Source organism: Cryptomeria japonica, chromosome 1 (genome assembly GCF_030272615.1).
Source record: "Cryptomeria japonica chromosome 1, Sugi_1.0, whole genome shotgun sequence".
Taxonomy (NCBI): domain Eukaryota; kingdom Viridiplantae; phylum Streptophyta; class Pinopsida; order Cupressales; family Cupressaceae; genus Cryptomeria; species Cryptomeria japonica.
Window position 1 is genome coordinate 211,135,792 of NC_081405.1, and position 24,983 is coordinate 211,160,774.

At 39.0% G+C, this 24,983-nt stretch overlaps 1 protein-coding gene across 8 annotated transcripts in view; it reads right to left on the reverse strand.

The window, feature by feature from the left end:
• The window catches only part of LOC131030343 (twinkle homolog protein, chloroplastic/mitochondrial), a 275,817-nt gene that overhangs the window by 22,903 nt on the left and 227,931 nt on the right, over positions 1-24,983 (reverse strand). For 7 of the 8 annotated variants that reach the window (XR_009371605.1, XM_057961108.2, XM_057961107.2 and 4 more), the window contains 3 exons: positions 12,228-12,324; positions 11,887-12,021; positions 11,707-11,774 (listed from right to left, as the gene is read on the reverse strand). Coding sequence is in view for 6 of the 8 variants with exons in the window: in XM_057961108.2 (XP_057817091.2) it covers positions 11,707-11,774; positions 11,887-12,021; positions 12,228-12,324 (300 nt within the window). In the remaining 2 variants the exon portion in view is untranslated. Of the gene's footprint in view, positions 1-11,706; positions 11,775-11,886; positions 12,022-12,227; positions 12,325-24,983 lie in introns of those variants that run through there. The other variant, XM_059216822.1, reaches the window with a different exon arrangement.

Consider the following 24,983-nt stretch of genomic DNA (forward strand, 5'->3'; position numbering starts at 1 on the left):
TACCTCCCTTTTAGCTTCCCACGCGATTTCCTCCTTGAATGATCTTTCACGATTCTCGATGTTCTGACATGATCCTCCAAGTTTTAAGTTTGCTTCTACATTTTTCAAGCCATTTGATGTGGAATGAGCAATTTTCTTATTTCCTTAAAACCTTCTCTCTTTGCCGATTTGGGGAGGAAGTTCGGCCTTTCCAGGGGAATGCAAGTTGTTCTCTCTTTGACCTATCCCAAACTTGCGCGATCTTTGTTTTTGCCCTCTATTGTTAGCATGAAAGAGTTTTTTGTGAACTTGTTATTTAGCCCCCTTTCTCCTTTTCGGGATATAAAGGGAGAATGCACGAATTTGTTTTTTTGACTTTTCAGCTCAAAAGCCTATACTACACGATTTGTTAGCCATTGAAGTTTTTGTGTAAACAGTTTGAAATGCGCAATTTGTTAGCCATTGAAGTTTTCAGGTAAACAGTTTGAAATGCGCAATTTGTTAGCCATTGAAGTTTTTGGGCAAACAATTTGAAATGCGCAATTTGTTTTATGGCTTTGTTTTCGGCCTAGAGGCCTCTTTTGCGAGATTTTTGGTTAGTCTTTTTCGAGCTAAAAGGGTCAAAACACGAAATAAAATGCAAACTTTGAATCGCCTCTTGGCCTAGAAGGCCCTTACCTTTTTCGACCTTGGAGATGACTTTGGGAAGTTTTTTAGACTTAAAAGTGTTTCTTACTTTTTTGGCTTATGAACCACTTTCGCAAAGTTGAGTGATTTTCGGCCTAAAATGCTATATTACGCGAACTATTTTCTTCTTTTCAGGCTAGAAGATGATTTTGCAAGTTTAACGATTTCGACCTAGATGAGTATTTTGTGAGACTTGGTCTTTATTATCTTTTCGGCCCTTTTGAATCATTTTTGCGAAATTGACTCCACTTTGCGAATTTTGGCTTATAAGCCGAGTTTGTGAGCTTTAATGAATTTTGGCTTAGAAGACTATTTTGCGAGCTTTTTTACCATTGCTTTGCTTATCACTTTTCAGCCTATCAAGCCGATTTTCTCACTTTTGAATGCACTTCAATTTACAAGGCCGATTTTGAACTTTTGCATTGTAACGTTCTGTTGTTTTAGACCAATTTTGAACTTTTAATGACTTTGCACTTTGGTCTGGAGGCCGAATTTTGGGCCTTAGGGATTTTGAATTCGTATTTTGGCCTTAGAGGCTGAATTTGGCTTTATATGGCTGAATTTCGGGTCTCAAGGCCAATTTGTTTGAAATTTGGCTCACGTTTGATTCATTTTACTGATTTCTGAAAACGTTATGCTCACTCATCCTCTTTACTTTGCAAATCTGTCAAAAGGTACATTTTGTTTGCCTCAAGCATTTTCTTACTCAAGTAACCAATTGTCTCATCTGTTCAAGGCTCTCTTGTCAGCTTGGTGATCTGACTTAGATGCAAAATTTTGCTTCTCATTTTCAAGATGCAAACACTTCAGTACCTAGGACTTAGGCTAGTTCACTCTTGAGAAGGATCATCTCCTTTTGTCTGAAATTTATAACTGCTGCACTCCTCTCTGTGAATTACCAGAACTCCCTACTAAGGACCTAAGCAAGGACAAGATGGACAACCAAAAAAAAGGAGGGACCCTGTCAACGACGAGGAGTGTGATGCAAGGCACAACACATAGTAGTTATACTAACCAAGGTATTTCTCACACCCAGCTCTAATATATTGATCGGCAAACCGCAGAAAATAAGACTCCTGTGCATTCTCCCTAACATGGACTGTGTTGTTGAAGTTTGGGGTGAATGTGGCTTTCCTTCAACTACACCCAACCAAGTTTCAAATCCTAATGCTCTTGTATCACATGAAATGTTCTTCCCAACCTTGCATTCTTCCTCTAGCTGGAAATATTACGAATTTGACTGTAAATGCAAAGTCCTCTAGGTGATAGGAAATTACTCCTACCAAGTTGCAATCACTGCTACACCTCCATGTTTGAGCTTCAAATGGCAAATACCAAACTCCATTATTTCAAGCTCTGCAATTTAAATTGAAGGATTTCCAAGATTTGGTCTTCCAGAAACGTGGGAAATGTTGCTAATGTGTACGTCCCCAAAAGCCAAGATGATTTCCACATTTCTCCAGAAACTCAGTTTTCAAGAAACAAATATTCCAAGATACCAATTTCCAAGATGATACAATCTGCATTAAATGCTTTCATTTATAACTCCAATTGGGCTCATTTCCCAAGGCACCGTGAATGTGGGATAAATGAATGATATAATAAAAATTACTATCCCCTTATGTCTCCACAAAGACAGGGTACTTTTAATCTTTCCCCTTTAACATTAGACTCAGCATTAATTAATCACTAAAGTTAAATATTTAAATTTAACTTTAGGAACCTCTGATATATTGCCCAATTAATTAATGGCCCATTAAATTTGCAATCGAGTTGAAGAATTAAATGCACCAAAATACTAACAACCAAAATTGTATCAAAAATTACTAATCATTGATCCAGAACTGACTTACTATAAATAGTAAGTATCTGGATAACTCGTCAAAACACCTCCAATTGGTCTAAAACTGAAATTGCCTAGGGAATCCTTCACCGATCCCTATAAGTCTTAGTTAGCCCTCGGGACCATGGCAAGAAGGGCTAATGACAAATCACCTCATAACTGCTAAAAAGGGGACATTACAAATTACTCCAAAACTAATGTTTACCCTGCTTCATGTAAACACCATAACAAACATTCTTAGGCAAACTATTCAAAAGTATTGCTTTGGCATCATTATCCTTTGCTTTCTCATTAATGCTTGCTAGCTGATTTAGGAGAGTGAAACTTACTTATATGATCTGCCATTTTTTGCATTTTTATCCATACAATCTCTTCTTAAATGTCGTCTTGGCATTTTCTGCTTCACATCCAAAGAGCTTGTTTCATGACTCCCAAATCTCTTTTGTAGACTTCGTGAAATCCACATGGTGTAAGTATGCTTTCAACAAGCCAATGCTAATAGTTCCCAAAGCTTTTCAAGTTTTGAAATTCCACTTAGCAAGTTCATTTGCATTAGTTGGTATGACTGAGTTCGGTTTGACAATATCCCAAAGATCTTTTTCTATCAGGGTGTAACTGCATCTACATCTACCTATATGAAAATCTTGAGCTTCAAATTTCTCTATAAAACTTAATTTATCCATCACAATGCCCACAAAACCCCTAACATAATACTTCCTGCAGTAGACTGTACTCAAATATTAAAAATATTCAACCCCCCCCAAATAAAAAAGATGATTGAAAATTAAATCTCTGACCACATTAGAGAAGAAGAATCTCAAAATATCATTATTACACAACTTGAATCACTCTCTTGAAAGAAATGACGAGCCACCAATTTTAAAGCTATTTCTTTCTCAGCTTTGTTTTAAGGAAAAAAAGCCATTCCCTCTCCCCAAAATAGCTTAAGTAAAAACTAATGTTAGCAATTTAGTGCTTTCTCTCTGATTCACACTCCTTACCATTCTTTTTTCCAATCGAACTAGCATCAGAAACAAACACTACAATAATTTATTTCCACGAGCAACAACAAAGCATTACATGAATTGGAGAAGGAAACAAACCTTGTACCACTCTTCACTTCAATACGTTCCCAGATCTGATTGCGCAGGTTGCACAACAATCAGAACCCTTATAATTCTACTCAAATACAATGCAAGGCATTGAATACGAAGCAAGAAGAAGAGTATGGTTGGAGCGAGAACTTAGGAGACATGTGTATTTATATAACACAAAAAAGAAACACGGTATGGAGCCCACCCGACACAAATGATATGATTACTGCCTAGAGTGGAAGTAGAGAGAAGAGTAGAAAGAACACACTATGTGGGGGATGTTCGGTTTCTTCTACACCCACAAATCTATAGCCAATTGAGGGTTGGCTCAAATTCTCCACCTGCACATCCTTTCTATTCATTGCGCACTTGGCATGACCAACAAACTGCTATCTTTGAGAATAAATTTTGTGAAGTTTAAAGTTCCAGCACCAGTTATTCCTTTGTTGCAGGCGCAACATACATAGGACAAATAGTCCCTTGTTTCCTCTTGTTGGTTGAAAATTTTGTACACTTGGGGAAATATACAAAATTGTGGTTTCAACCACAGCACGAGTAAAAACTCTCCTAATTAAGGGAAGGCTCCCCCTATCTAACTACAACTTGGAAAATAAAATAGGATGGGACAGCAATCTTTCTTCTTTTTTCAAGAAAGACAATATCATTTTCTCTTCATAGAAAAGGATAGCGATTGAATAACAACAATAACCACTTTCAAGTGAAATAAGAGAAAGGAAATGAAGTTTCCTGAAAGTGCAAAGACTTCCGTCACTTCCTTCGGGACGGGACAGCAATATCAAGCTCAAAGACTTGACTATTGGAAGTCCTATCTACCCTTTGCTATACTAAATTTTACAACGAATAAAAGATAACAGCTCAAAAACTGGAATAATCTATTCTTTCAACACAAGGACAAGAACTAATGCAAGCTCAAAGACTTGCTGCTATTTCTTATCAAACAATAATTTTTCCTCAAGAATAGACGCAAGCTCAAAGACTTTCTACTCCTTCTAGAGATTTCCTACTTTAATTAATCTTCTCTACTTCTAGTTCAAAGACTTCAAATTAGATTGGACTAAGCTCCTTTAGAAACACTTGGCATAGAAGAAATAAAAGATTCAAACTCAAACATGTAGCTCAAAGACTCAAAACTTGAGTAATCCTTCTTTATTATTCTTCAAAAACTTTCAATCCACATACATAAGCTCAAAGACTTCTTGCTGTAAATTTGGCAGAGTTTTTGCTTGCTTTCAAAAAGATAATAATTACAATGGACCCTCTAGTATTTATAGAAGAAGAGCCTTGAGAAAAAGGTGGGAGGATCCTAACTAACTTGAGAGATTCTCTCAACCACCAAGACTCATTCAATAACTAACTGAGACTTCATTAACTAACTAAGAGTTACTCCAACTAACTAAGACTTATTCCAACTACAGTCCTAATCGGACACAACTTGTAGTTGCCTTACATGTAATTACAAAAGCGCAAGTAATGTGTAACTTGCATTTTACAAAAAAATACTTTTACATGTAACTTGTCAAAACTAAAATACAACTAAAGATTACAAAAGAGGGAAAATTCAACTAAGTGTTGAAAAATACTTAAGTTGCATTTTGTGAAGACACGATTCCTTGAAATTTCCGGATGCTTGCTTGTAGTTCCTCAGGATTCGGTACATGGGTGTTCTTGGCAACAACCATAGTCTTCACAATAGTGTCGTGACAGCAGAGGAGCACGGAATTGTTTTTATCCAGGATAGACTGGATTTCATGGAAAAAGGCTTGGTGTTTCATCAATGCTTGGATTGAAGCTGCCGAGAATTGTTCGCTCCTCCATTCATTATGAATCCTCATCTGCAAATCAGCAAGAAGTTCTTCTTCTGGAATCAGCTTTCCATCCTGACTTACTATATTGCAAGAGGCCCTTTCACAATGTGAGACAATACCTCGATAAACTTCATCTCGGAATCTCCTTGCATCACCGATCTCCTCAATGAGGGATTTAAGAACAAGGGTCTTGTTTTCCATGAGTTTTTCAAATTCCAAGTACATGACCCTGGAAGAGATGATGGCGTGCTCCTGCAAAATACTCAGCTGTTGTTGGGGCATGGTACGCCAGATTGTCAGACTTTTCTCAACACTTTCCAGATTCTTTTTGAAAGTGTTAGAAGTCTGATCCAGTTTCTATTCAATGGTTTCCAACTTAGACATTATTTGAAAAATGTCTTTTACTACTTGTACACATTGATCATAAAGTTGATCAACCCAGGAATCCAGTGCTTGTACTTTCTGAGCAGCCCTTTCCACTCCACGAATCGATTCTTGGGAACCAGAAGAACCTATGGAGTTACTCCCTTCAACAGCAGGTTTTGTGATTTTATGAATGGCTGCCATAAGCTGTCGGTTTTCCTCTTCTAGTTTGTCTTTCTTCGCAAGAAGATCGTCACACCTTTGCACCAGTGAAGCAACAGAGAACTAAGCATCATGTCTAATGACCTCATGTGTTTGCTTGCCCAATTCTATCCTTGTAACCTTATAATCAGCAGCTGACATTTCATCAAGTGGCTTATCTGCAATAGGTTCCACAATTTCAGCTACTTTCATCTTGTTGCTATCAACAGTTACCCTAGAGATAGTCTTGGCCTTCTTAGCAACTTTGGATCTGGACTGTTTGAGTTGCTGGTAGTCAAAGGCATCATGTGAGATCTCTTGCTTTTTCCTTTTCGAGGTGAAAGAACTAAGCCATGGAGGCAAAGTCATCAACTCACTTCCTGTAGCAGCCATAGGCAAAGGAGAAGCAGTTTCTGTTTGAATTACCGTTGTCACCCTGGGAGGAATATCTGTTTGGGTAGTGACCATGGTTTGTTCAGTTACCAATGGACATGAAGATTGCCTCATGAATTCTTCAAAACCAGAAGTGGAAGTATGAATTTCTGATAACTGAATACAAGTGGGATTATCTTCAAGAACTTTCGACACACTTTCTTGTCGTCGATCAAGAGAAGGCTCATATGCTGAAATGGGAACTGCATTCTGAGGAGACTCATCTACGAGCAAATCAGGAGGAGAAAGAGGCGTCTCAATGGAAACTGGAGGAATAACCTCGTGAGGCGAGTCCGAAACTGGAGACTTAGGAGCATCGTCAAATTGCTGCCCCTCATTTGGATTATCATGATCGATCACCTGAACATGGAACCGTGATTTCTCCTTCCCACGAATGGTCATCCCCTCAAGAGGAAGCACTACTGCACGACTGACTCATAACTTGATCCTTGTGCCCGAAGATGAAGCACCCTCCTTGTTATCAATCTGAATATCAGACTTCCGTCCAAGAGGCCCCGTAGAATCATCTTCTTTACCAACCTTGATTTTGATAAGTCTAACAACATTACTTTTCAGCCATGCGTTAGTGTTGGCCAAGATAGGCTGAAATCTGTCAAGGATGGAGACGCACTCCTTGTGTGACCATTGGATCAAAGGAAGTGGAGCTTCCTCAACCCTCCGTGAAGTGTATTCAGGATCAAGTATATGTTCGTCATCGATCATCCCTTGTGGGATATCCGCCAAGTTCAAGTCAACAATTTGCTCAACAGTGAGCTTGCAATAATCCATCTTCAGAATTTCGGCTTCTGTGCAGAGATCTACCCAAATGTCTTCAATGCGATGAACATGCAAAAAGGATTTCTTGATCTTCTCTTTCATACCTCTATAATCAAAATCAGCTCTAGGTTTGAACCTCTTAAGCTTGATTTCCTGCAATTCAGCCTCCATGGCCTTAGCCTTCACGGATGTGACAAGGGAGTATCGACCAATTTTTAATGGGTTAGTGGTAGAGATCCCCATTCCAACCTTGTGTCTAGCAGACTGAAAAGTATGAACAACCATGATCTATCTTCCCAACTCCATAAGAATTATCTTATCGGTTGGGTGTCTTGGAAGCATGTATGGCTGACCATCATAGCATCCAATCCTCATATAGGTGAAGGTGGGAAATTGCAGGAACAAACACCCATACTCAGACACCTTGACCCATGCCTCATCTGATACTCTTTTGTTCCTGAGATCCATGTCAAACTGGCACATGAAATATCCGAAGAATGCATCTTGGACCCTTCTAAAATGCAGTCTACTGGGTTTCAATGGCAACTGGTCATAATATTCCCAAACTGGTATAAGCGAGCGATCACCCTTGGTAGAAAGACCTGGAAAGTGTCTAAGTGATGCTACTAAATATACCAAATAAGAATTCATGAAGAAGGTCATGGTGGTAGGAACTGCTGCAAGTTGTTCGCACAAGGCATCGCTAATGACTTCCCCCCATGAAATGTGATGTGACTGCCGTATGAACATAATGAATTGATACATCCATGGCTCAAAGACATTGGAATGCTCAAGGCCCATCATCCTGCTGAGAAGAGTGATGGTGTCTCCTATCTCCCATTTGAAATCACAACGGTACAACTTTGCCCACCTTGAGAAGGAAGGACATGGCTCTTGGATCCACCTATTGATGTGTCGCTTGCAATCTTTTTCCCTTTTCACATAATACTCTGCTGCACTTTCTTTGGTGATTTCCATATAAACAGGTGCAGGAGGTATTCTGAAGACCTTCTCGATTGTATCCGCATCAAGACGAATTATAGCTTCACCATCATCATTTTTGATGACTCTTGACTCCTTGTCAAAATGATGGGCGCATGCAAGAACAAACTCAGGTTCTAGGGCAGCCACTGGAAAGGAAGATGCATGATGGATATGGCTGTCCAACAGCCGCTGCAAGTTGTTATCCTGTGGATCTTCTACCCTGTTGATGAATTCAGCCATATCAACGTGCCCTATCTCCGTGTCTCTGATGCGATCCAAAGGAGAAGAAACCTGGGAAGGTGCAACCTCATTCTGATATTTGTCATATCTGTATTTCATTTTCTTTGGAGTTGGAGATGCTGGCAAATCTGACATTGATTGTGAACCTGGAATGCTATGATGAAGACTTAAAAGAGTTAAAGCAACATCATAGTCAGCTGCAAATATCATTCTTCCTTCTTCAAATGGGTAAAACTTTGATTTTTGAATTTCACGGTTTTGAGAGAGGAAGAGGGGAAATATGTAGAAATGGGGAAATCTTGACTTTGACCAATTTCAGATCTTGGGAGAATTTTCGCAACTATACAAGTTGGAAAGGACATACATGCAATCGGGGTTTTAAAACCCGAATACAAGTACACTTGTAAATTCGAAAATGGAGAAATGGACGAAAAATGAGACTTTGACTTGCGGGAAATGATGGACATGAAAAGTACGAATATGGGGAACATGAATGGATAGAAATGGGAAAATCCGGGAAAGTCATTTTCATGAAAATGGGAAGAACTCTTCGACATGTAATCCGGTTTTTAAAACCCAAATTTGCAAGGGAGGGGTATTTCACACTTTTCAACTTGGAATTTTAACCAAAAATGGTTAAATTCCTTCACCGTAGGAGAAGAACAAGAATTTCCAGCGAACTTGTAATCAAGATTAAAAATCCCGAATACAAGTAAAGAGGGAATTTTGGGAAAAACAATGCAATTCAAAAATCGCATACCAAGGGGAAGATTTCTTTCACAAAAACCAATTTTTGGGGGAAGAACAACACATGCCAAAAATGCAACTAAGAACGAAAATTAAGAAAACAATAAAATGAAGGAAAGAAAGGAAAGAGAACATACCTTTCTTACAAATGCAAAATGCTTCTCCAATAACGCAACAATTCTTGGAATGAAGAAGCAAAACCGGTAAATAAACCCAAAATTGCAATGCCAAACCCTTTACACGTTTTTGCAAGAATGTCTTATATGGCAGCAAAATGCAAACTTGGAGGCACAAGAAGAGGTCAAATCTTCCTCAAATCTCAACGCCTTAGAATGGAAAGCAAAAATGATTCCTCTTATCAATGATTCGTGGCATTTAAAAGCTTCAAATTTGCAGCCAAAGGAATCACGTTTTTGCAAAAAACGTGGCATTCAATGCATCATTAATGGATCATTAAATAGCTTGAATCTTATCCCAAACTCCACGCTTAGGTGAGAGAAGGGAAAACGATTTAGGAGAATGCAGACGTGTGGAGTAAAAAACGCCCAAAATGTGGATTGAAAGAACCACGTTTTTGCTGATTTAGCTCCAAAAACCAGTAATAATAAACTCTAAATGGCGAAAAATGTGTTTGTAAATGCATGAGAATAGGATAGAATCCTAAATGCCTTGCATCTCCAGCAAATCTCCCCAAAAAATCGCTTTGACATCTTCAACAAATCCATTTTTCATGCAAATCGGGTTTTGGAAGACAAACAACAAGTTCGAATTGCCAAAAATCATGCAAATCAGGTTTTGGGGAGGAAATAACAAGTTTTATTTTCACTTTTTCCACTTATAAGCCAAAATCGGGTTTTTGTTAGACAAATTGCAAGTTTAATTTTTTACTTTTTCCACTTATAAGCCAAAATCGGGTTTTTTTGGACAAATGACAAGTTTAAAATTGTCAAAAATGCACTTGCAAGGCAAAATTGGGTTTTTTTGGAGCAAACTGCAAGTTTAAATTACTTGTAAAAGGGAAATAAAATCCCTACAACAAGTTAGAAATACTTGCACATATGTAATGGGGATTTAAAATCCCTATTACATGTAAAAACCATTAAAGTAGGGGTTTTTTGGACAAACTGCAAGTTTACTTGCAGTTGAGCCAAAAAAATCCCTATTTTAACTAAACATGACCAAAAAACAATAAAAAAGATAAATACAACAAAGGGGAAATTTAAAACAAATTACAAGTAACATATTTGAAATAAAAGTGCACATGTAGTAACTCAAAAATTCCCCTAAAAAGACCAAAACAATGAATATCATTAAAACTTGCAGTTTGAAGAAAATTCTCCACCTACAGTCGGGGTTTTAAAACCCGAAATTGAAGGAAAGGCATAGCAAACGAACCCAGAATTTGACGAAATTCGAAATGTAGTTCGAGGATGGACTGAGGATTAAGCCAGTCTAAGGATTAGTCGAAATTCTGCCTCGGGAAGCATGCCATAGAGTAAAATTTTTCATTTTTTTTCACAAAAATTTCATGTAATGGTCCTTCATTTTAGAAAACAAAAATGAGGACAACACCGCTATGCCCCTACTCACAGCAAACCATTGAAAATCCCATATGTAGAACACATCCTTCACATGTTACTCCAACACCGCTCAACACAGCTTGGTAAGCTCTGATACCATATTGGATTTCAAAGTGTTACACATGAAAAGTATTGTTTTATATTCTTTGTCCAAACCACTCAATACAAATCATTTATATAGGAAGGTGACTTCCTCAGATTTCTCCATACAGTTCTGCAAAACTCTAGAATTAGCAACTTGCAATTATTACAACAAAATCCACACTAACAATATATTTCCTAACATCTTCTATAAACTATTTTTTGGCACCGATATTGTAATTCCCTTTTCCCTCCAAAGTGCTCATTCAAAAACATTTTAATATAATGTTACAAAAGGCCTTATTTTGTCCCATTTTAACAGCCCACTTTATCTAGATAATAATAATAGTTATCATTTTACAATGTTCTTTAAATTATATTGCTAACTTAAAATATTATTATTAAAATGTTTCCCTAATTTTATCCCTTATTCCATAGGAAATAAAGAAATGGATCTCCTATTAATTTAACTAAAAAAGATATAAAGACAAGGAGAAACTCTAATCATTAACAAAGAGTTGAAGGATTGTAATCAACAAAAAATCTTTTGAGTGTAATATCATGGTTGTTTAACAACTAACATGTGCTTGATCTCAACATTTTTGGAACATGTTGATTGAAGTGAGATTAGGAATATATAATGCTTTACTTTGCTGATCATAACTTGACCAATGTTAAACAACATTTTTCAGCAAGCAACAGTCATGTAATATTAACACTTAGTAAAATGTAAGTGCAAAGAAATCGAATTGGAGCAAACAGTAACAACTCTGAAAAAGAAAGCATTCACAAATGAACATTTGAAAGAACAATATGAGAATGCTTTAATTAGCATCCTTAGTAATTTGTATAAAGATAAGCGTTATGTTTACCTGTTGTATGATAAGTAGGTTTCACCAATTTTCCCAGCTAGCTTGTTCCTCACTTTTCTAACAAGAATCTGCAGAGTTGTAGATTAGCGATTACAAAATCAAATATGAGATGGTGAAAAATATTTTGAGAGTAATAATCTGCCATTAAATTCAATATGATCTGTTTCAAGAGATTATAACCTTGACTTCATCAAGTGGACCAGAATCTGGATCTCGATTTCTATGAATTACGATTGCATTGTCACACTTGTTGATGAAATGAGAACTACCGCTGATTTCATATATATTAGGAGGATCACCCTTCCAATTTTGTAACTGATGGCAAAACATGTCTAATGTGTCAACAATAAATCAAATAACCTCCCCCACAAAAAAAGCCTTCAGAAACTTTACTGTGTCTGCTAAAGATATATTTCTACAAAACTGATTATATAGTACATTAAAAATATCAATATGCCAAGTGAAAAATAACTACCCTTACAGAGTGGACTAAGAAAAAATGATCTCAATATGATACATACCTGTCTTGGGTGAGCAACAAACCAGACATGGCAGTTATGGCTCTGAGCAAAGCGCTTCACCATTGTGAGCACCTCAGAGACATACTCAGTTTCTGTTCTGTAATGGTGGCAAAAGTACCAATCGTGTGTCATTTTCTCGACCACTTTTTATTCAAGCCATAATATGACACATCTTTGAAAGATAATCATCACCATTTTAAGCATAAATATCACAAAGTAAGCTTTAAGCTTCATATTCATAATTCACAGGAACTCGATAGGTCGACATCTTATTGTAAACTTTGTGCATGAACTCAATGCATCTTATTGTACAATTCAGTATACATAGAAGGGCATTTCACCCTTAAAAAAGACATAAAACGAGAAAATTCCATTTATAAAATATATGAGAGATATACAATTTATAAGTCAAAATGCTAATTTTGCTTATGGTGTGAATCGAAGCAATGTTTTGTGGCTGGTAGTGATACACTTGACCATATGGAGTAGAGTGCTTAGGTAATGAAAAAATAATCAACTTGGGCATATGAGAATACATGCATCTGCATGCGTATATTTATGAGAAAGATCCTTGGAATATAGAAACAGGGTTTCCCAACTAAACCTAGCCTGAGACACTCGTATATGTTTAAATTTCATAGGTAACTCCTCCAACTATTGTCTATTTAACAACTACATAACCCGGGGATGCGTCCCTGGCCTGAAAACCCCCATCCTGGTCCCGGGGACGTTTCGGGGACTTAAGGACGACCAAGGGACGTTTTCCCCCCATCCCCAAAATGTTGGATGTCCATGCAAATTCCCCCAGCAAATTGGCATTGGGACGTCCCAATGCAATTTCCTATGCATTGGAAGAGACCCCAATGAATGTGGGAATTTGCTGGGGACGTCCCAATGCTGTCAATTTTCTGCACACACTTTTTGCATAAAGTGCAAGAATTCTTAAGGCTCTCAGATGATCATGCAATCTAAACCTCAACCAATGTCTATTGTTGATCAATATCTACGTCAAACAGTTATCCCTTGTTAAGGGCTTCATGGCCTTTTCAGTGTGAACAGATGTTGGTCCACTTATCTAAAGACAAAATAATGATGACTGATTTCTCTGAAGTAATGGATCTCATTTGCTCCCACTTTTACTTTCATGTGTCACCAAGTCACAACTTCTTGCCATTCGCTCATTTTCTAAATTGATCTTGTCCAAGCAGTCTTATCCCATCTCACCCCTATGCACTAAACTCAAGAACTGCTGAACTATTAATCACCTCAGTTCAATCAAAGCAATATTATGCCACTTCCAACTGCTCACTTATCATTGGCCCTATTATTTTGTGCTTAGCCTGAGATTGAATTTAAAGTTCACTGTGAAACATCATGATCATCCAATCATTCATATCAACAGCCCAAGTTGAAAGATGACTTCTAAAAGTTTGCAGCCACCATTCACAAAACAATCACGAACTTCTTTTGAAAAGCCACTAAATTCAGGGACCAAAGCAAGTAAATGGCCTGACAATTGATGTTGAACTGATGATATTTAAATGCATTGTAAATGTCTCAAGGCAAATTAGACACAGGCTCCTCAATGTCCATAATCATTACAAACATTGATCCTTTAGCAATATATTGATTGTAAAGAGCCTGAGCATTGGAGAAATTATCGCTAAATCTAACAGAGAAATACATACAAAACTGCAAAGAATTATAATAACAAGGAGGATGTGTTGACAGTAGAGATGTCTTACCCTATAGGCAGCATTGTTTAGATTCAAACAGGAGAAGCCATGGGGATTTTAAGCACAAATAACCTATATTCAAACAGGGGTAAAACCATGGGGAGCAAGGTTTCAAGGAAATCTAGCTAACAGCATCAGTGAAGGTAGATAAAGGGAAAATGACAGTTTGTGCCCCAGCAATGATGAGAGAAACTATTTTAGAGATGCCTTTGACAATGGTTTTTATACAGGAGTTGAGAAAAGAGAATACAAATTGTTCCATTAAATTTTAATGAAGAGAAATAATTGGTTTCCAGAGAGTACTGAATTGACAGGCAATAATGCTTGGTTCCCAGAGAGTACTCAATTGACAGGCAAATTTTGCACACCACTTTTCAGGATTGTATTACAGCAATGGATTTTTCTGCTTGGGTATTGAACACATACAATAATGAGCATGGATTTTTGTACCAATTCTAAAGTATATCACAGCATTTTTGGGATTGCTTGGGTGCTTGTATCAGGAGATGAATGGATCACTACACTTATTTACTGCAATATTATTCATCTTCAATGGTTATAAGACCAAACTCAAGATTGTGTTTTCATTGAAAAAGCCATGAGTTTGACTCTGACCAGCTGCCATTCCAGCATTATTCCTAGTATTTTATCTAATATATCTATTCCTTGGCTGATATTGAAGTTGTACTGTTTATTGTTGTTGAGTAGATTATATGAATTTTAAATTAGGTGTCATTTCCAACATTAATAATCTTTGATATAACTCTGCATGTTCTCTGTATGGCTATTATAAATTCTACATTTTTAATAGAGCTGTCGATTCCAATTTTCAGTCATTTTCAGATTTTGTAATTGCAATGTAGAGTTGTGCAACCTGCCACCAATGAACATAATTATTTAATATTATTCATATCCATCCACCATATGCTCACCCTACCCATTCTGGGATATGTGCACACACACACACACACACACACAGATATATATAAATATTTAATATATATGTATGTGTATACATATATATAATGTGTGTATATATATATGTGTGTGTGTGTGTGTACATATACATGTATATATACAAATATATATATATATATATATATATATATATATATATATTTATATATATATATATATATATATCAGAGAAACGAGAATCACCCAAACTCGCACAAACTCAATGAATCCGGGTCCAAGTCATGTCTCCCGAGTCTGCCGATCTCGAACTCGGCTGAGTCCAGGAGGCAAACACGCCAAACTCGCCGAGTTGGCGAGTTTGGCCTAAAATCATTTTAGGCCAAACTCGGCGAATCCGGGTCCAAGTCATGTCTCCCGAGTCTGCAGAGCTCGAACTTGGACTCTATTGTGCGTTGCACACACTCCCTATTGCCGACAGGGTCCCCCTTCCTGTTTTGAGCTTTCAGTCATTGCCCTGCTGAGTTTCGCGTAGAGAGTCTCGCATCTTTTCGAGCAAGTCCGCGACTGGTCCGTAAAGTGATGATGTCAAAGAATAGAGCCGATGAATCCTCCCGGCTAGTCTAGCTCGGGCGTGAGTGCCAAGAGTTTGTTCGAAGTTTTGAAAATCGCCTTGGATAGGCATAAGGTGGTAGAAAGTAGCGAAGCCCGCCAAGCAAGAGCAGTGCGTCTAAAGGTCGCACGAGGACCAAAGTCGCCACTTTTCACACAAGAGCTACAAAGTAGATTGCATAAGGTTTATCCCCACGAACGTTTATAGGATTTGAATGAAGGATGATTTTCGCTTGCTAATGAACAATCGAATTTCCTTACCAAAATGCCAAGGCTGCGAAACTTGCCCGAATGCCTTAGAATTATGAAGCCTCCAAAATCCAAATTTGTAGGACCTGGCGAAAACTGGTTTGCAATCTGAAATTTTGCTTAAGTTTTCAAAATCGCCTCATGGACCGAATTTCGGACCCAGAGGCCAAGGGGTTAAAATTTCACTAGGTTTAAAAGGTTGCTAAAATCGCCCTTGGGGGCCGAATTTCGGACCCTGGAGTGAAAATTTCGAAATTCAAAATCTATTATTTAGTCCGAAATTCACTTGAAATGATCAAATTCGGACCTTGGAGAGAAAACGGGAGGATGTGAAAACATGAAAATGTGCAAACGGTAGCTCCAGGTCCGAAAAACACTTAAAACCTCCATTTTCGGACCCTAGCTCTGAAATTAGAAATAATGGCAAACATGAAAGGTTGCACGAGGATGGTTGAGGTCCAAAATTTGCCAAAAGCGCTTCAAGCTCCGAAAAACCACTTAGGCGTTCATTTTTTAACCCTGGGGGGTAAACTAAAAAGCGTAAAAAGTTGCGAAATGGCGTTTAGGGCCGAAGTTTCTTTAAAATTCGCAAAATGTGTTTTAACCTCCAAAAGGCACTTGGGCGTCCATTTTCGGACCCTGAAGATAAAATGTAAAAGCGCGAAATGTTTCAAAAGGGCCTTGAGGTCCGAAAAATCACTTAACAACCCCAAATTCGGACCTTGAGATAAAAGTGTAAAAATCGCAAAGTATTCCCAAGAGACGCTGAGGTCCCAAAAGCACGTAAAATCTCAATTTCGGACCCCAGCTCCGAAATTTTGAAAGAAAAGATAAAGTGCGAAATCTTGCAAAAGGTGGCCCAAGCTCCGAAATCACTTAAAGTCCTTTTTTTCGGACCTTAGAACGAAATATGAAAAGGTGAAAAGCGTCGAAAATTTCAAAGCCACCTCCAGGTCCGAAGTTCGATTTAGATGCCCATTTTCGAACCCTACCCCGGAATTTCAAACGTATCGAATTTGCCAAAGGGCCTTTGGGGTCCGAAGTTGGTGCGAGTTTGCAAAGGCGCGGTGCGAGTTTGCAAAGGCGCGTTTTGGTCCGAAGTTTTTGCCAAGGGCATTGAGGTCCAAAAAACCCTCTTTTTTTTTTCAGATAGAGAAAACATCTGAGAGCGAAAGCTGCACATGGCGTTTGAGGTCCAAAGTTTTCCATAGCACGTTGAACTCCGAAGTTTGTCTTAAAATCACGAAAGGGAGTTTAAGTTCATTCAAAGCTCCGAAATTTAGAAGCGCGTTGAGGTCCGAGGTTAGTCCAAAGTTGCCAACAACGAGTTAAGGGTCCGAAGTTTTTTTGCGAAAATCATTGAAATCCGAAAATATCTCCAAGGTAGCGAGAGCATCCATAAGCTCCGAAATTTGCAAGATTATCTTTTAAGTCCGAAAGTTTTACTTGCAAACAGCGTGCTAAGTGCTCCGAAAATCTCCAGCTCGCCTAAAACCCCAAAGACCTCCGAAATTCGCCAAGGTGTTGAATCCTCCGAAGTTTGCAAACAAGGAAGTGTCAGGTCCGAAGTTTTCCTCAAGCTCCAAGCTCCAAAATTCACCAGAGGCTTGCAAATCGCGAAATATAAAACGCAAAATTTGTGAAACTTGCAAGGAGGAAAACGCAGTTCGAAATTTGAAAACCCCCCCGACGTCCGAAAATAAGGTGGTAAAACGCTGCATTAACTCCCTCCTATTCATTTAAATTCAGATTGCCAATTACCCAGGGTAAAATCATTTACAAATAATAAATTCTCTTTTGTCCGGTAACCGCGAAAATTTAAAAACATGAGAGATAACCATTGGAATTCAAACTTTGCAGGATCGTCCGTTCATTTGACGCGACAAGGTCAGGCAATCTCTCGCCATCCGCTCTCATCAAGTAAGTACTCTTTGTCTCGTATGATCATCTGAAAATGCTTAAATCGAATAGACAAATGCGTGAAATTTGATCACAATGCTTGTATTCTTGAAAATCTGCATCTCTTTTGCTCATAAGCGTTATTCAAAGCACTCGAAAGTTCAGAATTCACTCCTAAGGCTTCACCAAAAATTGCATCTCGTTTCAAACTTAGAAAAAGTTCCACGCTTTGCCTCTATTGAAAATTAATCCAAAATCCAGAAATGATAAGTATAAATGCGCAATCAAAAATCTCCATGAATATTCTGGTTTCAAATTGATCAAGCCGTTAGCTAGAAATATTGCTCCATGTCCAAACTAAATTTTAAATTAATCCCGGCATGCTAGAGCATTTTGCTATCTAACCCGCATTACTTTTCTTGTATCACCTCGTAATCCGCATCCAGTTGTGCAAGATAAATCCCTAAATCGACGGTGGAATCATAAAAAACGCCCGCTACAACCGAAACCTCACGAGCATCCAAATCAGATATCCCGCGTAAGGTTGAAAGGATGAAGTATCAATATCAGAGGGGAGGATTGAGGGAGTCGAAAGTTCAGAGCGTCTGGGACAACATTGGTGATACTAACCTTGGCCATATCGATATTCAGGACTTCAGGAATCGGGTCTTCTCACCCAACGCATATGGCAAGCCTAGGCAGATGGTGGAAAGTGGCATCGCCCAAGCGGCGGGTTTTCCTCCAGCAATATAGAACTATGAATTAGTAGTGGAGGCTGCCCGACATTATGAACCAAATTCCAGACTAGTGCTCCTTGAGAATATGACTATCGCCAACTTCTCTCCTGAGGCCATTGGTGATGCATTCGACATTCCCTTTCCAAACAATCCCACAGCCACAACCATAGATGAAGCGTAAGGGCCCTATGATATATATCCGGCCCGATGCAAAGCACTGATCAACGAAGAATGGTTCAAGGAGAAAAGGCCTTCAAATGCCAGAATTGTGAAAAAGACCCCCAAGAGTGATTTTCATAATGAACATGGGGATATGGTCACCTTACTCAGCCGAGTCATGGGACTTCCTAAGTACAGCTACTTTGAAGAGTGGATGTTCTATTTTACAGAGCAAGTCTTCGCCGGAAAGTCCAAGTTTGACTCGGCCCAAATCATAAGCGATAACATCCACACTCAGTTGATTGAGCTCGAAACGAAGAAGTACTTCAACATGACCTCTTATTTGGTCTATATGTTCGCCAAGAACCAGCCACTACCTAGATTGATAATGAAAGGTGAGATCGGGAATGGGCCCGGTCAGGTGAAAGTCTATGATTGTTACCCCCAACTGCACTACCAAGATATAGCTCAGAGGGAAAAGAACAGCCCGAATTATGTGGTTGGTCAGTATGAACGCATCAATGACGCCTTCACAATGCGCCTGGTCGGGCTAATGCAGGAAGGGTTACACATAAGGCTCTCGGAGCAAGCTACTACTTTAGTGCAGAGGTATGGAGCCTGGTTCATTCAGTTCCCAAGGTTTTCCTACATCCGAATAGCTGGCTTTGATGGTGCTCCCCTCTGACTTCCACGGTATCCAACCTACAAAGTAATTCTTATGGAGGTTGCAAGGCAGTCACACCCGACCGGCATCTTACTTCGAGAAACCAAGCAGGCTGGATTCACATTTCCTATGATCATAGGCAGCCGTGATGTCCACTTAAAGACCCCTACCCTAGCAAAGGAGTCCCTTGCAGAGCTAGCTTCTTATGGCCTACAGGACCATTTTCCAAGAAGATATTTTGATCATGATAATCTGGCAAAAAGAGCCTATGGCAGTACAAGGCAAAGGAATCAATTGAAGACTATTGGCAGAATTGCTTTGGTGACTATGAGGTCTGCAGGCGGGAATATTCTAGACTAAGTGTGCAACAAATGCGGCTCTTTGAATACCGTCAGGTCCCAGATCAGCTCACTGATTTAAGGAATTGCCTCCAGGTCCGAGAATTTGAAGCAATAAGGCATCTCCTGCCAGGCGTCGATTAGTCCCAAGACCCAATCACTGATTTCGAGGCAGTCATGGCAGCCCCGGCAAGGTACACAGATCAGTGGTTACATCAGCAGATCGAAAGGCTAATCCATGAGGGAGTCCAGTTCACTTACCACCTAATGGGCAACCTCGATTCTCAGTCTTCAGAAGATGAAGGAACGTCCACTACACCCAAAGAAGACCTTGGGAAACCTGAGAAGAGAAAGAAAGCTAAGGCTTGCAGAGGGACTCGGATGTCAAAGAGAACAAGAAGGGAAAAAATCCCCATAAGGAAGCCAGAGGTCACTTCATCGTCAAGGAACTCCAGTTCGTCCGACGATGTGGTGGAATTAGATTGCATACCTGCTCCGCCTTCCCAGAGCGACATCGATGCATTTGAAGCCAATGATCCCCCCGCACCTGATATGCTAGAAGCTGAGGGCCATTGAATCAGCCCAACCAGGTAACCAAATAGAGGAAGGAGAAATTCCATCCATTCAAGGGATTGAAGTGCATGAGCCCACCCAACAGAGCTGCCATGAATTGCTGCTCCACAATACAACCAAAGAAGACTCTACTGTTGAAGGAGAGCAAAGGATAGAGGAGCCCCGTGAGCTAAAAAGGACTGAAGAGCAACTGTCACACGAAGGTACTAGGCAATTGTTCAGTGAAGTGGGAGAAAATTAAGCTGCAACCAAGGAACTTGGCACCTCCTCCATCCCTCAAGTAATAGGACAGCTGCAAATCTATGACAAGTCGGCTGAGGACCCCAAAGAACAGATTGCAGACTTAACCATATCATCAGCCCAAGCAGTACCTCCAGAATGGTTAATTGCCAGAGCCCAACGTAAGGCCGCCACCAAGTCACCTAATGATCTAGAGGACATTTTCTCACGCATAGACCAAGCAAAAGCCAAGGGAAAGAAAAAGCCCAGGGCATATTCTAGAGTGACCAAGGATGAGCAAAGGAACCGCACTCTCCATATTGCCACCCCACCTATAGACAGGCCAACAGATCAGATCACACTGGCAGATTATAGCATACCGACTATCCCCATTGGACGAGCCACTAAAGAGCAGGAGAAAGAAGAGTTCAAGGATTCAGTACAGAACATACTCAGGCAACTTGAAGAGATAACAACTGAGAAGGATATGTATCGAGTTCGTGCTGAGCAGGCAGAAGGGTATATCGATCAACTCTTAAGACCCCTGCATAATCCTTCCGAGTCCCATATCCCTCTGACGGCATTGGCACAAAGAACCACAACAAAATTTGAAGAAGTACTGGACACTGCAAGGGCCATCAAGGAATGGATAAAAGGCATCAGAACAAGGGGAGAACGAATCCTTGAGGAAGTGAAGGAAATGGCTCACTACTGGGAGACCACTTTGGTTAAGCTGTTGGAAGTAAAGCAGGAATCCCTCAGAATGCAGGAAGTAGCTGACACTACTCTTCCCCTCATGAATGCCCTCTTTTGGACCCAGGCACAGATCCCTACACTCTCCGACATCCTGCATCCTCATAGTATCAGTGTTTTCAAAGAGTGGTACTGGACAATCAACCTAAAGAATGATGCTAGGGAAATCATCGATAAAGATCTCAATGCATGCGATGCAATTCTGAACACCATGCAGGAACTCGGCAAGATAATCCTTCAATCAATGGTTTCGGGATGGGTAAATGACTAGTCCGACGAAGTGATACCGCCAGACTGGAAGGAAAGATTGGGACAAATAAGATCACTTATTCCACCAAGGATCTTGGCTTTGTCGGTCAGTTCCACTTGAACATGTTGTGCTTCGAACGTAATCGTTCCAGTTGGCGAGAAGGTCTCGGACAAGTGGACCAATACCTCGAGGGCATGCAGTATAAAATTCGCCACCCTCCTATGCCTCCATTCAGTCTGCTATTTCAACTGTGCCGCAAATTCCAAGAATATGTTCGCGAAGAGTGCGCCGCAGGTCAAGATCTTTGGCAAGAATATTTGCATGGCGAAAATGAATTTCTAGAAAAGGACTATGAAGCTGAAAAGGAAAAAGTGCTTTCCTAAAAGTACTTATCCTTTTTCTCAAAACTTTAAAAGTGCTTTTCCTTTTTAAAATTTTGAAAAGGTGCATTTTGGCTCCAAAAGGTGACATTTGACTTTTTCGTCAACAAAATGTAAAACTTTATTAAAGCACCTTTTTGGATTATTTCAAATTGCTGTAATTATCCTTTTTGGGTAGTTATTGCCCATTTTGGGGTGGTTGTTGATATTTGCCTCCCATTTATGGGTATGGGCAGCCATGCTTATGGATGATCTGGGCCATTTGTTTAGATTAAATCTAGGCTATTCATCCTGTTTTGAAGCCTATTTAAGGGACTCGTTTTCCCTCATTTTGTAAGAAGTTCTTGGATTGTTGCGAAAGCTCTGGAGAAGTTTACAGGAATTAATGCAATGAATTAAGACTGTTTTTGAGTTTCCTTGTGAGTGCATGGTCTCCTTCACTTAATTTAGAAAGTTTTCAGTTATGTCTATTTATTTTACATAGCATTTTTTCAATCAAGCATCTGATAGAATCCTTACAGTCCATACCATTAGAGAACGACTGATTGCTTTTCTTTCCGCATGGTTAATCTAGACCCTTTCATGCTTAGTTCGGTTATCAAATAAATACTATGAATGTAGAAGTTCTAATATCGTACTTGATAATATGAAAATCTAGTTTCTCCTTTGAAGATTGCACTGGATTTATACAAACATTGTGTCTAAATGGCTGGTGCTATTTAATCTAGTTACCTGGAGGTGTCTATCTGCTTGGTTGAATCTGCTATCTTAGTTAGAATTTATATTTCATGTATCTCTCTCTCTTTATCCTTCCCTCCTTTTCCCCTTTTTTTTATTATCAAAGAGAACCACAGCCCCACTAAGAACAGTATCAACTAAACCTGAAATCATTTGATAAGAAAGAGTGAAGTTCCAAGGAACTTATCTATAAATTACCAGTTCAACATAAGTCCCCCTTGTGTTTCCAGCATAAACACATCAAGCCACTGAAAAATCCCGCAGTCAAGACCTGACAAAAGAAACCTTGAGGTAGTCTCCTTTGATCAAGCTTAGAAAACAGCATTAGAGACTTCCTTATCTCAAGAGAGAGTAGGATAATCAGTTGGCTATTCTATTTTGCATTGGCTGTATAGAGTTTGCAGCAATGCGATTTCAGACGCATCAACAGACTCGAACTCGGCTGAGTCCAGGAGGCAAACTCGCCAAGTTGGCGAGTATGGCTATTATAAATTCTACATTTTTAATAGAGCTGTCAATTCCAATTTTCAGTCATTTTCAGATTTTGTAATTGCAATGTAGAGTTGTGCAACCTACCACCAATGAACATAATTATTTAATATTATTCATATCCATCCACCATATGCTCACCCTACCCATTCTGGGATATATGTGCACACACACACACACAGATATATATAAATATTTAATATATGTGTATGTGTATACATATATATAATGTGTGTATATATATATGTGTGTGTGTGTGTACGTATACATGTATATATACATACATGTGTGTTTGTGTATATGTACACACACACACACACACACACACACACATATATATATATATCAGAGAAACGAGAATCGCCCGAACTCACACAAACTCTACGAATCCAGGTCCAAGTCATGTCTCCCAAGCCTGCAGAGCTCGAACTTGGACTCGAACTCAGCTGAGCCCAAGAGGCAAACTCGCCAAACTCGGCAAGTCCCGTGCCTGAAACTCGACCGTCGGCTGGGTTAAACAAAATTACAAAAAAATAACATTTTAAAAAGTTTTTTTAACTTCTTTTTTTTTTTTAATTTATCCTTAGTGCCTAAAAGTGAACTTCATTTCATTCACTTGCAAAAATAGGAGGAGTAAAGTGAGTTGTGAAGAAAAACAAGGGTGCATTGAAGAAAAACCAGCAAGGGGGAAGCTCAAGATTTCTTCCATTTATCACATTGGAGCTGCATTGTGTTTGGATTTGGTGCATCAAGAGTTGGATAGGAAGAGTTTGCAGCTCATTTCAAGCTTGTTGTAAGAGGTAAGATTGTTTTTTTTAGGGTTTTTTGGTTCTTGTATGCAAAAATTCCATTTTCAATTCATTTATTTTGAAAGTTTCACATTTTCTTCCAAAATCTTTTGTATGTTACTATGTATGGTTTGTAAATTTGTTTTTTTAAAAGTAAAGTTTCACAAACCCTACAATTTTATTTTTTTTTACAAACCCTACCTTAGTTTTTTTGAAAAAAATGTTCAATGAGAATGAATGCACAACAAAGAATGAGTGTATTAATTTCCTTTTGTATTTGTAATGTTTTATTGCAGCAACCTTCACTTTCTTATTTGCCTCAAGTTTCACAAAACTAGAACCTCAAACTTCCTCACAGAGAAGAATGCTCAACAAGGGCTGACACCTCAAACTTCTCTCACAAAGAAGAATGCTCAACAAGGGTCGATACCTCAAACTTCTTTCACAGAGAAGAATGCTCAACAAAAAGACTTCTCTCATAGAGAAGAATGTATAATAATACATATCAAGTAAGTAACTGATGCTAAGACTCCCCCTCAGCAAGAGCTTCATTTTCCACAATTCCAAGCTTGTCTCGAAAATGCACAAATTTTACTTTCGCAAGAGGCTTGGTGAAAATGTCTGCCTTCTGCTCCTCAGTACAAATGTATCTCAACTGAACAACATTCCTTTGTACCATATCTCTGATATACTGGTACTGAATTTCTACATGCTTCGTTCTGTCATGAACTACTGGATTGACTGAAAGCTTTACACAGCTTTGATTATCACAATGTATGATGGTAGGCTCCAATGATTGACCAAACAATCTTGCAAGAATCTTACAAAGCCACACTGCTTCACAAGTTGTTACACATGCTGCAATGTATTCTGCCTCTAAAGTGCTTAGAGCTACTGAGGACTGTTTACTGCTACACCAGGAAATCATAGCAGATCCCAAACTGAAACAACAACCAGAAGTGCTCTTCCGGTCAGTAACACTTCCTGCCCAATCAGAATCTGAATATCCTTCAAGAATCAAGTCCATACTGGAAGAGTATTTCAAGCCATATCCAATTGTGCCACGCAAGTATCTCAAGATATGCTTGACTGCAACTAGGCGTATCTGTCTAATTTCACTCATGAACTAACTAAGTGCACTTACTGCATAACAAATATCTGGTCTAGTGTTGACTAGATACATCAAGGACCCAATCAATTGCCTGTACATAGTAGGGTCCACAAGATCTGAACTAGTTGCGGCTTCCCTTAATTTCT